The following is a 16,934-nucleotide window of genomic DNA, read 5'->3' as shown; positions in this document are numbered from 1 at the left end:
ATTTTTTTTCGCAGAACTTTGTGGCCTGCTCATCCTGGGGGATGTTTTCATCTTTCTCTGTCTCCCCCCAACTCTTTTTAATGTTTGCCATTTGAGAGCCTCCAGAGGGGCTGCACCTGTTTGCCTCTTGGCTAGGAGCCCCCAAATCCCTCCTCCTGCCCCCGCCTGCCACTCATGCTGCTGCGCCTCATGGGATGGAAGGAGCAAGGGAAGGAGGGAGAGGGGAGGAGTGGTGAAGAGTGGGGTTGCGTGTGGTGGAAGGGATTGCTGGAGGGCTTGAAGGCGTCCGGGAGTAAGAGCAGCGATGTAGGCACACAGAGCGAGAGCGAGAGGGAGAATATAGTTTCAAATCCAAGTGTGCTCCCACACCGGACAGACCTTCCTTTAGTGGAACTTTCTCTCTCATGTTTTGAATCACCACAGTCTCTTTTATTTCAGTAGTTTCTCTCACCTTTTCTCTGTTCCCTCTTGTACAAATCCCACATCTTCTCTCAGTCTCTTCCATGTTAACTTTACTCCATAACTCTCCATTCCCTTGCTCTCTTACAATTTCCTCCCCTTGGCTCTATCTCATCTACTCTCTCTCCCTGCTCCCATCACCTCTACTGCCCCCCCCCCCCCCACACACACACACACACACACACACCCACAACCTGCCTGTGATAGGACCGTACTAATCTGCAGTGACCTCTTCAGGTCACATTAAAGGTCGCCCAGCTTCACTTCCTAACGCCCCTGGGGCCTCGCTCTCCTCTTTATCCCTACATTTCTCCTCTTACTAATGGCAGCAAAATAAACAAAAACCAACCACCTTTTGTACCCATCACTTTGGTTTTAGAGAAAACAACATTTGGTTTTAGGGTGAACAGGACTTCTGTGCTTGGTGTTGGTGAAAGAATCCAAAAGGAAACTCCTTCACAATATATCCAGACATTACCCATTATTTCTATCTTTATATTTTGGAGCAGCTTCAGTGGATTTTCATTTTAATAAAGTCCTTGTTAGCTTATACTGACTCCATGCTGCCCCTCATTTCATCCTCTCTGAAACAAGCTGCTATCTTCCAGAAGTCTGCAGAGGGGCAGTGTTGTGTCTGGAGCAGATGACTAGATGACCTCATAAAGACAATTAGTGATATCAGCTGGACACATACAGAAAACATGGCGGAAACTACTAAAGGAAACCTGCCAGTGGTTTTACAGTGGTTTTTCATCAGTATAAGACATAAAATTAGGAGAAACACTTCCATAAATTAACAAGACTGAATGATTGGAGGTTGAACATCAGTCTTACAGATAAAAGTGTTGTTTTAGTCACACTATTGCTGCAATGCTATGTTTTTATGCAAAATTGAAACGTTAATGCATTCTTTCTACGACTGTTAATTATTATTATTATTGTTATTATTATAAACAGAAAAAAACATAAATTTGCATTAAAATCCACACTGTATATGTTGCCACATACAAAAAAACCCGAAAAATCTACTGAATAAATGCCAACACAAGCAAATAAAGAATCACATATCACAGTTTGATAGTTAATCAAAGAAAGTCTAACAAGAAAAACACAAGCAAACAGAGAAAAGCTGCAGGTTGCAGCAGCAGCAGCAGCAGCAGCAGCAGCACCACCACCACCACCACAGATGTACCCTCATGTAGTGCTTATTACTGTGGGTTCTAAGAATGCTGAGTGCCACTGCTTAAGCGCCTTCTATTCTTTGTGCCCTGTTGTATAGAACCGTGGGCGTTTGGCTGAGAAACGCACAATCCCCCTGCCCCCCAACCGGGTACCCAAGAAGGAGCTGGCCTCTATCTTCAGCAGTGACGACAGTGAAGGCAGCGAGCGGGCCAGTGGCGATCATGCCCACATCAAGCAGGAGGACGAGTTGCATTACAGTATAATGAGAAAGAGGTGAGGCTCCTGTAACTTCTGTAACTGTGGCTTCTGTGTGGTCTGATTCGTGTCATTTGGGTCTAATATCACATACCAGTACATTTTTAATGCATGTATTCAGTGCTGATACATATTGTTGAATATTGTCTGGTTGTATCGTGCCTGATAATACATGTGTGTAGTGCAAAAAATGCAGGTTTAATGAAAAATACTTTAATATTAAGTGGTGTGCTGTTTGCTTTTCTTCATATCGTCTACAAACAGACATTTTTTTTGTAGAAAAATTGTCACTTCAGACTTTGTGTAGCATTGTTATCTAAAGTAATTTGAGGATAATTTTGAGGTGTTAAAGAAACAGACTTGTTGTTCCAAAAAATACTCGTAAGGCTTTTGCTCTGAAAGGATGAGCCTTGAAAGTGTTAATTGGTTTGTCGGTTTGTGTTCTGTTTTTCTTGCCAAGTCTGGGTGTATCTGTCTTGACTTGAACCACTGAGTCACCTGAGTCACCGCCGTATTTGTACTTCAAGTCTTGATGACTTCATTGTATGTCACTGCACCTTGTTGGCAGAGGTACGAAATATTTATTGTGACGTTGGTAGGGTCTGAATCTCTGCTCCTTTTGATCTGCTCATAACGGATGACAAAGCAGACTTGTTGAGGAACATGTATCTATAAACAATCCTCGCCCGCCACAGTCATGTTGTTCCTTTCATCACATCAGGAGAAAAAAAAATGTCTATGTCTTCCAGGAATGTTTTGTTTTGCAACTGCTATTATTAAGTTTGAGAGTTTCCGTAAAACCGAAAGTGTTGAGATTAGAGCTTAACTGTTTTCACAAAATCCCCTAATTTATTCATGAAATCAAGCATTTTTGCATTTTTGTGTGAACCACTCAAAACAATTTTACGATAATAGATGAGTGCTTAGGAGTAATGTGCAATGGAGTGGGTTCGAAATGTCCTTGGTATGGACATCCTCATACATGCAAACACACGCATTGAGGCCTTCTCACTGAGATGAATCAACAGTGCTGCCTCTCTCTGATGCGGCACACTTTGTGTGGAGCCTTTAAAAAAATGGATTATCTCTAAGTCCGCTCCTTTTACAATGAACACTTTGATCCATGTGTAATCAAGACTTAAATCTGAAATAAACATCACATGGATTTGTAATTACGTGGTGCGTACATAAACAGATTTGTATGATTCGGAAATCAGACAGGCTATGGACAGATATAATGCAGAAGCTGTTCATTGATTAACCTCAGAAAATCCCCAGCTGCATTATAAGCAGCTTGTGCAGCCTCATTACAGGAGGGGATGTTTTTCATGTCTTGAGACTTGCGTGTGACACGGCGGACAGCACACCAACTGTGACGCTTTAAATGGATCCACTAACCTCATTTAAAAGGGCTTCCCCTCCCCCTGACACTTGTGCCGCTGGCGTGTTAAGATGATAATGAATTTAAAGAACACTTATGACTAATATGTCAGGCTTTTACCCTTTGAAAGGCGACGGACTTGCTGGAGCCGCAGCTCCGGTCTGTCCTGAGCATCCGTCTCAGCCCTGCTTTATCCCCCGATGCAGGTCTGGATGAAAGGGATAATGGGATGTCCAATCACGGAAATGTGATTTCCATTGACCGCAGCTTCGTAAGTTAGTCGTGGAAGGGTCTTAACAAATTGGATTTGGCCAATGGATGTGAAAAATAAGGGGCCTCTGTATACATGAGTGTATCTGCGCTGTCTCATCTACACATCATCAGGGAGGGCAACCTGCTCACTGTAACTGCACTTTAATCGGTGCACTGAAGCAGCATGTGTCAAGGGTTTATCCACAATTTGATATCAACATAAAGCTCAAGCAGCAAATTAACTTCAGGTGACATTATAATTTCTCATTGCGCAATGGAGAGGAGGAGAGACTTGCATTTGTTCAGAGAGCCAACTCCTGGTTTTGGCTGCAGGTTTTGTCAACAGGTGATGCCTTCATAGCTCATCATCCAGGTTCGTTATAAGTGGATCCTCCTCCCTTTAACCTATTACATGCTACCAGATTACCAGTTTAGTGTGTGCTTCATGGATCTGAGTTTGTCCTGCTCAACTAGTACTGAGTATCTCGAGGCTAAAGGGAGACAAACCACAACCAAGTAATCATTATCACAACAGCACAGAAAGGTGTACACTGTAGCTCCCGAGGGAGTTGAAACCAGCGTCTAACGTGTCTAACTGAAATGTGAAAACAAAACCTAGTTTATTATCACCTTGCTATCGATGCTGCTGATCTGTCTTGGATTCGTTAAGTCTGATTTATGGATTTCATTTCATGGACTAAATATTTGATGTCAGTAACGTAGGATTTTAGTGTTTTACTCGAGGGCAAAACAAAGCCTTCTTTAGTGTTTGTTTCAGTTAGTTGTAGATAACAAGGGCTTGATTGAAAAGTGCTGACGGAGAGTTTGGGTAATTACCCAGCAACCAACCCAAGGTTTTATAAGTCACACCCGCTGACGTCTGCCTTTCAGCTTGTGCCCTCTTGAAAAAGAAACGCCACCATACCCATTATTAACCTTCATCAAAACAAACCAAGGCAGTTCCTCGTGGTTCTTTTTTTTTAAATTTCGATCCATTCATTAAAAAAGAATGCATTCATATTATTTTAGACTAAAGAGATAAATAGCAGAGTAAAAGCTGGATTTCTTTCCAGTAGTCTAGACCAGCATAAGGTCTCTTCATATAAAGGCCATGCTGTCTGGTGGAGAGAGTGCAGCTGATCGAAACAAATACATTATGGTTGAAGTGTCTGCTTTTTACCCCAGTGACACATTGAGGGAACTTGTGTTGGAAAATTCCGCCAGTGTTTGTAACAGGTTCATGCTGATGGAGGACTGCGTTGGAAATCCGATGCAAACAGAAGAGGATCACGTTCATAAAATTTTTAAAGAATCAGATATTGCTACTTACTATCACGTTGTTTTCTCAATTTCCCTTCACAGTCCACCTCTCTGCATGAAAACACATCCTTTCACGTAGGAGCATCGGCTTGTATTTGTGAATGGCTGCGCTGATCTGAGCAATAACCAGCACCCATACCAGTTACTGTGTTTCTATTGCTTTTGACATTTTGTCCTCTAGCTTTATTGAACAACTGTGTCATTGCTTAGTGCCAGCAAGGGGTCATGGACAGTGTGAAATTACTGGAAAAAAGGCTCTCCCCTGAAGCACTAATTAGTGAGCTAGGAGGTTTTATGGCTTTCTCGAGGAGCTTTCTGCTTGGCAAAGTTTTGGCCTTGTTTACACTTGTTTTCCATGGCAACAAAGTCACAGCACGTTAGCAGCTTATTGGGCACTGACTACGAGAAAAAAATTTGATTGTTCCCTTACTTAGCTGATGATAGTTTTTTGTTTTTTTTTGTCGAAACAGAGGATCAACAGTAAAAATAAGATCTTTGGAAGTTCCAGAAAATCATATCACATTCTGAAAAGAAGACTGTAACTGCATTGACAGATCGTAACAATTTTTTTCCAACAGTGAATGAAATTTCAATAAGCTGTTGTCCGTGAATTACCACAGAATGAAATTTTCTAAGTTTAATTATTAAGTGCAACCCAGATTATGACATTGTTGAACCAGTTGTTTTGTTATCCACTATGACAGGTTTATAAGTGACTTCCTGTTTTCATATTATAGCAATTTTACGAAGTTGTGGTTATTGTCGTCTTTTCGCGTCGTTCTATGTGGGAGGATTGGTGTATGGTCTCACAGAACACTACATGGTGGTCTTTCACTCTTCACAGTTTATATTTCTGTTCTTTCTTTGTTGCCTTACAAGTCAGGGAAGCAACGGATCAACAATGAAAAGTGAAACCCAAGTGAACTTTATGTATCTATTTCTTTATTTATGCATTACATCCTCAGTTTGTTGGGTTCCCAGTTGTGCGCTGCATGACAGTTGAGCCTCCGTTACTCACAGGCACTGAGGTGCCAGACAGAAATGTATCATAAATATAGGTTGAACTCATTCTTTAGACTTCATATATCGCTAAGCGTGCTTATTTCCTCAACGAAATACATTTTGCTACGGAGCATCTGTGAAACTTCACTGGTTTCTTCTATTTCAGCCGCGCCGGTCAAATATTGCCTGGGAGTAGTTGAATATTGCTGTAGTTGTGTGTTCTGGCTGTTGTCTGGAGAGCAGAGGAGGCTACACAGTAAACCTGCAAGCACCAGATGTTACACACTGCTTGTGACCCCTCTCTCTTCCTCCTCCTGCGCTCCTCCACCTTCACGTCCCTGCTGTCTGTCTGTCAGCACTTTCCCAGTGGTGGTGTGAGACATGGCGTCAGGGCGCCTGGGCTGCCAGATTCTGCCAGCACACACTGTGACCTCCAGCCTCGCCACCTCAGCTCCACGTGCCAATGCCGCAGCAGGGCACCGCTGGGTGTTTATACTGACACGGTTTCCAGTGCCAGGAGAAGAATCCTTTCTTGTTGTTTGGACGGTCCTGAATCGTAACTCCTACTGTAATGGTAGAAGGGAGTGAAACCACTTCCTAACAAAAGAGAGAGCCCACACAAGTGATGTGGCAGATGGAATTCATCACTTTTTATGGAAATAGTTTCCAGTTTTATTCTTTAGTTGAGATGTGTGATTCAAAACGCCTCACAACTCTTCTCTATTGATTTCCCTGAGCAGCCGTCACTATCTAGCCGTGTCCAGTATTGTCTTGAGTAAATATGGCAATTATTTTCTATATTTGGTATCAGTAGTGATCTATAGGTCATATGACTCACTGATGAATAAGTTATATATGGAGAAAAAGAGCAGCCTCAGACATCAAATATTATCAAACTATGCTATCCTACTGAGGTTTTTTCAATATTGAAAAATTGTGATACACATTTTTGCTGTATGAATCAGCGCTAAAATGCTGTAGCAATCGAGATGTCTCATAAATTATTTCTTCTATGGCAGATAAAAATTACATTTGCAAATGATTACATCACGCTTTTCATTACCATGAAGGACCAATCGGATGAACATAGATTGGATTGCCCCAATGTCTTATGCCTAAACTGATATTTAAATATATATTGATAGCAAAAAAGGGGCTTCTGAATATCTTGATTTATTTTCCCCATTTCTCCCAGCCCTAGTTAGATACCAGCAAAAAAAAAAAAAAAAAATGTGGCAAATAAAAGTTCACAATGCAATGCATTCAAGCTCCTATTGGTCTGCACCTCACACAAATTTAAAAACAATTTGCATAGTACGGTTTTATTCATTTGCAGTGACTATGCAATTTTCATGTACCACAATATTCACATATTAACCTGATCAGTGGTGGGCTACAGTATAATCAGGCCATTTTGAGGTCAGCACTTCCGATGATGGCAGAGACATCGTCAACTCAAGGCTGCCTGGAAACTGTTTTCTGGCCAGATGATCTGGTTGTGTGAGCTGGTTACAGATCCATCGTAGCCGCCTCAACTGTTTCAAACACGCGTGATATTTAGGATTTAAATCAAGATGATTACATCGGTACTATCTGAGCCAGACCACATGGAGCAAGAAACAAAAAAGCAGTCCTTGATAAGCTGGCAGTGTTGCTAAGCATCGGTAAACACTGTTGGCCGTTAGGCTAATGTTAGCTTGCAACCGCTAGTACTGTTGAAAAACATAACTCACAACTCGCTTTCAATGAATTTGACATAGAGATTGGTTGGCTGTCTGCTTTCTTTTTTCTTCTTCTAATTTTCCAACCATTAGTACAGCAACTTCTTGCATTGCGTCCGTCTCTATTTTTTTTTCTTCTCCTTTTACTTCTTCTACCTCCTTTTGAGATCAAATAAAAGGGATGACCGTGCACAGCTTCCTCTGGCATGATCATCCTAATAAGATCTGTGGTGGGGACTCAATAAATCGATCTATCTGTCAATCAGCTCATACAGTGTTGAGCAAATTAACAATTCTCCTGTTGCTGTTGTCAGTGAATGCCTGATTAATTCACCGGTCGCTTTGACCTGACATGCTTGCAGACGTCAAGTTATCAAGTGAGAACAAATACTCTCACAAGCTGACTCCAGTCTTAAACTGACATTCACGCACGTTCATATGACAGTGTTTTAATCCATAAAAACTCCACAGATGTGGAGTGCAAGTGGCTGATGTATCATTATTTTTCAAATTGTGTAGTGGATGTGTGAATGTTTCAGATTAGAGGGAAGGATATATTTGCAGATTCTCCTTAAAAACAACATAAAGTTTAAACCCCTGAAGTGTGTGTTCAGGGACAGACAACACAGAATCCCATACTGCCAGGTGACCAGTATTCTGAATGAATTTAACCAGATTAGGTCATGGTCGGTGTAAATTCAAACTAAATCCGGTAGAGTGCAATTTTGAAATGTGTGTGATAACAAAAGAAAAGATAACAGGTGGACTATTCTGTTGGCAACTCATGTAAACATTTAGAATCAGATCAGTTGTCCATGTAAATGTAGGCACTATGATATGGGCTGAGTTATGCCGCACACTCACTGATAAGACTTTGAGTGTTGGCACATATGAATCACAGCAGTGTCTGGGTCAGTGCGTCTGTCCTGTGGTTAGGGATGAAGGAGCGGGGCTGACCAGGTCAGGGATAAGCTTAGGGTGAAATCATTGTCTCCAGTGTGCACCTGGATGAAAGCAGCTCATGTCCTTCTTAGCTATCAGGCCCAATAGCTCTAATATAAACCCTCCCCATTGTCGCCGAGGCCCCCGTCCTTCTTAGCTAACCCCAGCCTCAGGAGCTCCTCGGGAGTGCTGACTCAGGTGACTGGGTTTTAAACACCATCCCCACCCCCTTCCCCACGTTCCAGGGCTTGAGTGTGACCTTGCCTCCACCCTCTGACAGAGAGGAGGAGGGAGTAGAGGAAGGGCATAAGTGGGCGGGGACAGGGTTAGGCCCCTCATTAGCCTGAGCCAAGGCGGGATGGCTCAGGAAAAGTGCAGTAATTACCCCTCCAACAGTGTCCTTGCCGTTCATGGCTTAGAGCGGCTGCTTCGCCACAGGATAATAACCCTATAACCTCTCTGAGAAGTTCAGGATGGCATTATCATGATCACTTTGAGTGATGGTGGTGTTTTAACGCAGCCGCCTGATTTATGGATTTGGCTGAAGTTTCTCTCAGTGGAGTGTGCAACTGCAGTGTGTTGTTGGAGTCACTCGGTGACATTATTATATAACTTAAATCAAACAAGCTTTCCCTGCATCTCATTTTCTTTTTTAAGAAAACTTTTGGTCTTTTTGAGACACAGATAGATACTAATTTTAGCAAGTTACACTTTAAAAAGAAATCTATCATGAGTTTAAAAACTTGCCAAACAGGACTGTGTCGGGATTTCATCTACAATCTCCTTGCTAGTAACCCTGGTGACTGTCTGGAACTGTTTTCTGAGTCATTGGTTCTCTGTGACTGAGAGGTGACTGGTGAGCCAGCATGGCCTGCATTAGGCCCTCGACACTCCCCTTCATCTTCTCTGTTAGCGTGTGGAAAACAGCTTGGCGACTGACAGCCTGACATTACAGCAGGAGCCTGTAATCATGGGACTGTAAAAACCCAAATCCAGCAGCCACAAACAGTGTGGCCTCGTCATAGTGGTGGCTGCTAAGAGCCCTTCACCGCTTCTGTCCCGTAAACCCTGCCTGCCTAGTCATACCAGACCCCCTTCGTAGATGATTCTGCTTTCAATAAAAGTTGCCAGTTGAGGCTAGAAGTGAGATTCATGCTGACACCAGAGCATGCTGATGACATCCAATTGATATATCTAAAAAATGCGTGTTGTCAAGCTCATTTTGGTGACAAAATGAGGGTGTAGATGAACCTTTTTTTTAACGTAAGCTTAAAAAGTTTTCAACACTGTTTCTTTCCTACCACACAAGCTGTTTGCCATTACACTGTGACAATGCTTATACTGCACCGCTGCCCCTCAAATACTAAGCGCTTATTTCCCATCATTATGCCATTTAATGCGATCAGGATGGTAATCAGATTGCAAATGAAATACCTCCATGACACAGTTGTGTGGGTCTACGGGTGAGGGGAGGTGAAAAAAGGCAGTTGGTGGGGCATCAGGAAGGGCGGAGTTGCTCCGGCCATCTTGCGGCCTAATCTGTGAACCCTCCTGCTTCTCCTTTGGGCGCTGAAGGGCAGAACAACATGTTGAGGAGACTGTTTGAAGGAGGTTTTGTTGAATGCCAGTCGATGGAAAGCACTAGATAAATGGTGTTGTCTTTTTTAATATTAAAACCACTTCAAGGCTTAATTATTCTTGTAATCCTGATTACTCATCTCCTATCTTTTTATTTGTTTTCAATTGTCATATGCCTCTAAAACAACTGTTGGCAGCCTCGGTCTAAAAAGGGCCATAATCAGATTTTAAGCTGCTAAACTACTTAGGAGTTGTGAATATGTTCGTTAATCTTAGTATGGAAGATGAGTGGGGATGAGACCCAAAAGTGCTGGATGCAGTAGTCTGTCAGAGTGCATTACACACCTCAGAGCTAAGAGGAGGTTGTCAGGGCAGCCACTTGTAGCTGCTGAGTTTGTGTTGAGGTATGCATTTTGGAGAGAACGCTGGTGTCTGGATGGAGGATTTCTGTGGTAAGTAGGATGTGAAACATTATGAAGTGATGCGCTGCCACTTTATCGTACTGGTCTTGTATTTAAGTTTGTTTGGGGCAACTTATGAATGTGTTGATCCTCCCTTTACACTGCGTACGTGTGTGTGTGTGTGTGTGTGTGTGTGTGTGTGTGTGTGTATGTGTGTGTATGTGTGTTACAGTCGTGACAGTGACCTCTCCACAATCATCTCCAACCTGCACCACACCAGACAGCACGGTATGCCCGAGGGCCAGTCAGCCTCTGACCACAACACCAGTACTGGACACACAGGTAGGACCTCCATTGATGCTGTGCGTGTATGTGTTTGTGTGTGTTTGTTGGGGGGGGGGGGGGGGGGGGGGCATGTGGGTGTGTGCATTTGGGTGTGTGTGGCAGGTGCTGTCAAAGTAGGTGTTGTTACTTTCTCTGTTCCCATTTTTCCTGCTTTCTTCTCATGCATCACAGCTGATGTTCTGTCCCCCAGTAACATATGTAAGCGTTCCATCACCCATTTAATTTACTCTAATGTGTGTGATTGGGGGGGATTTTAACATAAGCTTATTACTCATTCCTGGAGGTCGCTCTCAACTTGATTACTTAATGTTCTTCCTACATTCTCTACTGCACTCCAGGATTTCTGTTAAAACCCCTGTTTTAAATTACCTCTGAATAAATAGCTTTGTTTGCTATTAATCCAGCTTCATGTGAGCAGAGGACCCATGGTGTGCGTGTGCTAAGCTAAGAGCTTTTCCTTCAGCTTACAGACAGAACACAGACAGCATTTAATCACAGCCACTTGTCAAGTAGTTTGTATGAGGATACTGTGCTGCCATCAGAGACATATGATTGTAAAACAGCCCAACTAATCAGCAGTCATCCTACTGTACCAGAGCTTTCTGCTGCAATGGCTTCTCTTTGTGCAGTGTGCTGGAACCCAGCAAGCAAGGGTGATAGGAGCGATGCAGAAATATCATTACACAAATATCATTACCATTCTCTTCTCCATTTAAAACGCTGAAACAGCTTCTAATCAACCAAATTAATGAAGAGCAGTTTTGTTGACTATCATTGACATAAACATGAACTTTGATTTTGGAACTAATTTCAACCTCTTTGTAGGTTTTGGGCTATTATATCATATTTTTTTGATATTTTTGCCACTATGTACACCTTAAAGAAATTTTAAAACAAGTTTTTCAGCAAAATGTCAACTATATGGCCTGGATATTATTTTTTTAATCTGACATATAGTGTGTATCACTTTATCACCATAACTAGTATAGTGATTTGATCATACAGGGGTGACACGGGGACTCCTAGGAAACATAACAAATGTTTTTATTTGTTAGTTTGATGTTAAAATATGTGGATGTCTTTTTAATGCACTTCAAAGGTAAAGTCAGTTTAGTATAATTTACAAAAAATACTATTACTAATTAGTGTTTTGTATCCTGACATCTACATGTACCTTTCTGTCATTATAGTTATGACGAAAAATTATCCACATTTCATCAGCAAAATCAACACAACCTTCATTAAAAGGGAGCTTTTGTTTTATTAGCGAAGACCAAACATTTGCTTCAGAGCTGCTCAGGTCTGACCCGTCTTTTCTTATCCCATTAGCTTGAGGCACAGCAAGTGGCATAACCAGCCCAGACCGACACCTCCATACCCTCTCTCTGTGTGCTCATCACTTGCGTCTGCCAGATTAATTGCCCATACGGCACCTGTGATATCAGGCCGTGTGGGTGGAAGGTGGAGGGTATTAGACTGCTCACCAGCCAGCCAGGGTGGTGTCTTACACCCCAGTTTGGGATGGATTTCCTTCCAAAATACTAGCCTGATCTGCTGCTAATGTAGAAATCAGAGCTTTGAGTAATGAAGGAAGACACACAAAGGGATAAAGGTGGGTGGTGGTGGTGACGGAAGGGGGGTGAGCACAGTGTGGCCTTCGCCAGAGGGGGTCCGAGACCCTAAAATCTGTCCGTTTGAGCATTAAAGTGAGATTTAACAGGCTGCCTAAGCGGCTCGCTCTGTGTCTGTAAACAAGTCCAATCCGATCAGTGCCTCTAATTCTGTCTGCCAGTGAAATTAGACGCACACATATTCACAAGCGCACAAATAACCCATAGTTATACAGATGCATGCCCACGCAAAATCAACACAGGTTTAATTTGCATCCAAATACATACGTGGGTGTAATTTGTATGAAGTTTTAGTGCAGCGGATTATTTGACTTGGAAACAGATGGGATGGTAAATGCAGCTCTCCGTCTATGATATTGTCTTTTCTCTGTTCTGTCAGTCAACTCTCCTATTTGACCAGCCTCTGAAAGTTTTTCAAGTTTACCAGTGAATGGTGGAGGGAGGGGATCAAAGAGACAAAATAAATAATAGGAGGGAAATGAAGGAAATGAGAAATGAGAGCGAGTAAAAGTCTGCAATAAAGAGAGACAGAGATGCAGTGATGGAAGAAACAGTTGGAAATAGAGAGACAGAGGGAAGAGAGATGAATGAGTGCGGTGGCGGTATCAGGGGAGGGTTGGCGGCAGCTATGGCGGCGGACAGCTTTGTGTGTGTGTGTGTGTGTGTGTGTGTGTGTGTGGGTCAGGAGGAAAGGAGGTCGTCTCTGTGCCGGAGTGGGCCGTTAATTAAATCTGAGGGACAGACAGGAGGGCTGCCTCCCTCCTTTTCTTCTCTATCCCTCCCTTCCTCGTTCGCTCTCTCGCTCCCCAGCCGCTGGCTATTCGGAGGCGCTGGGAGAGGTGGAGGGGAGGGAAGAGGGAGGGGGGAAGCAGGGGCGCCGATGCTGAGCGTCTGGCGGCCTGTGGAGACTGTAAACCGTGGCTCTGCGGTCAGACCGGAGACTCAAACAGGCAGATAAGGTGTTTTTGGACCGCCGCTCTCTCCTCCGCTCCCTCCACTCAGACTCCCAGAGGCAGTTACAGCTTTCTGGTGCGTGTGTGTGTGTGTGTGTGTGTGTGTGTGTGCGCGTGTGCGCGTGTGCGGAGGAGAGGGGGTGTTGTAGCAGTGGTTTGGGACTTGAGTGTGCACCTTTTTCAGTGTGGTTTTTAATGCCTGGTTTTAGATGTTTACTTGCATGTGAATCTGCAGCCCAGCATGTTTGTGCAAGACCTTTTCTCTCACAAATCATGAGTGCGTTGCTTTAAAGTATTAACAGCCACCAATTACCTGATTAGCATGGAAATGCTAACGAAAATTAAATTAGATCATTCCTACAGAATCAATGTGGGAGGCAAATACTTCAAAATTTCTCTGCTTCATATCTATAGATTATACACATAAAATTATGAAAATAGAATTTTTGTGCCAGTCAGGGCACTTGAAGGAAACAAAAGGAAATTTTAAACCATGTCCTACTTCTACTTTTTTCCTTTTCATTTCTGTGCCATCTTTACTTCTTAATATTCACAGTGTGTGCATGTACATGTTTTATATTTCTTCATTCAGATCCTGAAATTATTAAGAAACATGAGTTGTATATTAATCATTACATCCCTCAAATTTAAAACTCAGGTTTGTTTTATTTTAAAGTTGTTGCACCTTAACCTTCATCTGGTCTTTATGGGAGTAGAATCAGGTGTTAAGCTTGGCACAGTAACTGAAAGACCTCTTTCACACACACACACACACACACACACACACACACACACACACACACACACACACACACACACACAAAAATCAAGTAAATATTATATCTGTCCGATATGTTTTGTTTTTTGTTAGAACAAACAGACTAACAATCAACAAAATCCTTTAAAAGCTGCCCACTCAATCCAGAACATAAGAATTTTCAAATATTTTACAGTTCATGTCAGTTGCTGGTCACAAGATGTCTCCCACTTCAAATAAAGTCCACTGTATGTAAGTCCACTATAAAGTACGTTCTCAGTGTTTGATTCAGGTTTTTTACAACACACACTTGTTAAATATTGGAACAGGATTTGCCTCAAAAGTATTTGCGATGCCACAAATAATACTCATGTCGCTCCATGTTTTAAAATTGGATCCAATTTCTTATAAAATGTACACTTAGATTTATGAATCTGAAAACTGACCTCTTGTTTCAAACTAGCACAAGCCTCACCCCACACAGGGAACCTTAAAGTTCTACCCTGTCTACAAGAGGAAGAACACTTTTTTCACAGGAAGGTGAATATTACAGCTACATTTTCAGCAGTGACATCGGTTGTGAAGATGCTGCTAATCGTGGTATTTCATTCAAAAATTATCAGAGGGCACTTTTAAAACTTCAATAGCCTTGGATAACTTGTGACTTATCCAATGATATGAAAAGAATATTTATATGCAGAACTGTTGCCTAGCAACAGCCGCTGTAAGCGGAAGAGAGCATATAAACGCTTGGATGACAGTCATGGAGAGATTTGATGAAGAAAGCAGTTGTATACTTTTGCATTTTGTGATGTCTTGATAGTAAAGAATTTGATTCAGCCCAACTGCCAGTCCCTTTTGTATTTGCCTTTCCCCGTCTTCCCCCCCCCCCCTCTTCTTCCTCTTCTTCCGAAGAACGCATTTTCTTATGCATGAAAGAAATTGAAGTTTGATTGGGTTGGAATTTTCTCTTGATGACTTAAGTTTTTCACTTGTTTGTAATCTGCAGTTTCATACTGCATAAGAGACATCCTTCAGCAGTTATACGCAGCTGTTTCCAAGACTCACCTGCTTTATTACAAGAACGTCTCGCTCGCCCTCAAATTCATATTAGGGGATCAGAGGCAGGAGGTAGGGTGGTTGTGTTGGAATCAGAAGGTCCCTGGTTCGATCCTAAGTTCAGCCTAGTAAAAAGCCCTGTCTCCCCACTCAATCAGCTAACGCTCATCTTCATTTCCGTAGTAATGAGAGTGACACAGATTGCATACTTATTCATGTCCGGCCCTGACTCATCGCTATGCAGCAGCTTTAATTTTGAGATAGAAGTTAATGTTCTAATAAAAGTGAACTAAGATGAATTCAGATGTTTATTTTATCTGCATTCTTCCCATTTTAAAGGCTTTTAGAAAGTAAGCTGTTCTGTGAATTGTGTTGTATTATCTTTAATGGGAGAATAATCTAATCTTGTTACCATTTAGATAACGTACTTTCTCATTCACAACATCTTCTCAGAGACATTTGCTATCACATCCCAGGACCTTTGTGTGACTGCAGCTAGAAACATTGCTGCATCACCACCTATGCACCACATAATTGCCATTTTCCAGGTACATATTGAAGAGTTGGCTGCACATTTTACTCCCATGTTTTCTCGTCTTCCTCCCGGTCCACATCTCTTCATTTCTCCTTTTTTGAAGAAAGAAAGAACAAATAGCGGAGCCGTATATAGAGCTGTACCACTGTGTGTGTACTTTGTACGTGTTGGCAGTGGCACATCCTCCTCTCGGCATGAACAGAAGCGCCTCTCCCATCTCCATCACCCACCCCCCACCCACCCCCACCCTCTCCCAGCTGCATCGGCCCGTAAGCCAATCAATGGCGGGGCTTTCAGGGCCGGCGGAGGCCCCGGCGCACGGAGGGGGATCAATAAGTTATTAGCACCATTCTGTCAGCTGTAATGTGGAGATTGATTGGGGGGCTGCGGCTGGCGGCCCACCCCACGTCCCCGCCTGTCACCCCGCCTTTCCTCATGCTGCTTCCCCCGCCCTCGCCCTCGTCGGTCTGATAAAGATGACAGATTAACGGAGTAAAAGAGGAATTAAGGAGTCTGGCTGTCTAAGCTGTCACCACGCTCCATGGGATGGAGAGAGGAGAGGAGGAGGACTAAAGTTTGAGGGAGGAGAGGAAATCAGAGAGAAAGAGGAATGCTCCCCTGCCTGATGCTTCGCCCTGGTGGTGTCACATGAAAGAGAAGTGGTTTAGGTCCTGCTGTTTCTTCTTTCTCTATCTGTCCCTCTGTTCTCATCTGTCTTTCCTCTCGGCAGGAGAAATAGCAGATAAGGAGGAGGTTAACTAGCAGAAGAAACTGCCGCAGAGGCTAAAATATGGTGCTTTCAGGTTGACCTCTTCCAAAATTTAGAAAAGCAAGAGAAGGGGGCTATATCATGGCAGCAGATGCTATTTTGACAGTTAAAATCACAGCACAGAGGCCCAAGTAAAACTCCACAGCCACTAATTCCTCCGCAATGATAACAAGCAGGTGACAGGGAAGAGCCGGAGGTAGCAAGTTTGACTGTGAGCGCCCTTAGTGGGAGTTAAAGGGTAAGCATAGATACTAGCAGAGCTCAGGGTTCAGCATTAAAAGGGAGCGTTGGTGCTCTAAGAAGCCCCATTTAATTGGCTTTAAAAGCGTTCCGCTCAAATCTCTGGCCCTCAGGCACTCGCTCAGGAGACACAGTGTCTTGAGTGAGGTGTG

General features: G+C 42.9%; 1 protein-coding gene across 2 annotated transcripts in view; it reads left to right on the top strand.

Moving 5' to 3' along the window:
- samd11 (sterile alpha motif domain containing 11) overlaps positions 1-16,934 on the top strand; it is a 53,111-nt gene that overhangs the window by 12,132 nt on the left and 24,045 nt on the right. For both annotated transcript variants that reach the window (XM_086214582.1, XM_086214581.1), the window contains exons 3-4: positions 1,739-1,914; positions 10,726-10,835. In XM_086214582.1, coding sequence (XP_086070708.1) covers positions 1,739-1,914; positions 10,726-10,835 — 286 coding nt within the window. The remainder of the gene's footprint in view (positions 1-1,738; positions 1,915-10,725; positions 10,836-16,934) is intronic.

This window comes from Aulostomus chinensis, chromosome 9 (assembly GCF_037954235.1).
Source record: "Aulostomus chinensis isolate RoL2024-O1b breed Wild chromosome 9, RoL_Achi_v1.0, whole genome shotgun sequence".
NCBI classification, from domain to species: domain Eukaryota; kingdom Metazoa; phylum Chordata; class Actinopteri; order Syngnathiformes; family Aulostomidae; genus Aulostomus; species Aulostomus chinensis.
This window is presented reverse-complemented; position numbering and strand designations above follow the sequence as displayed.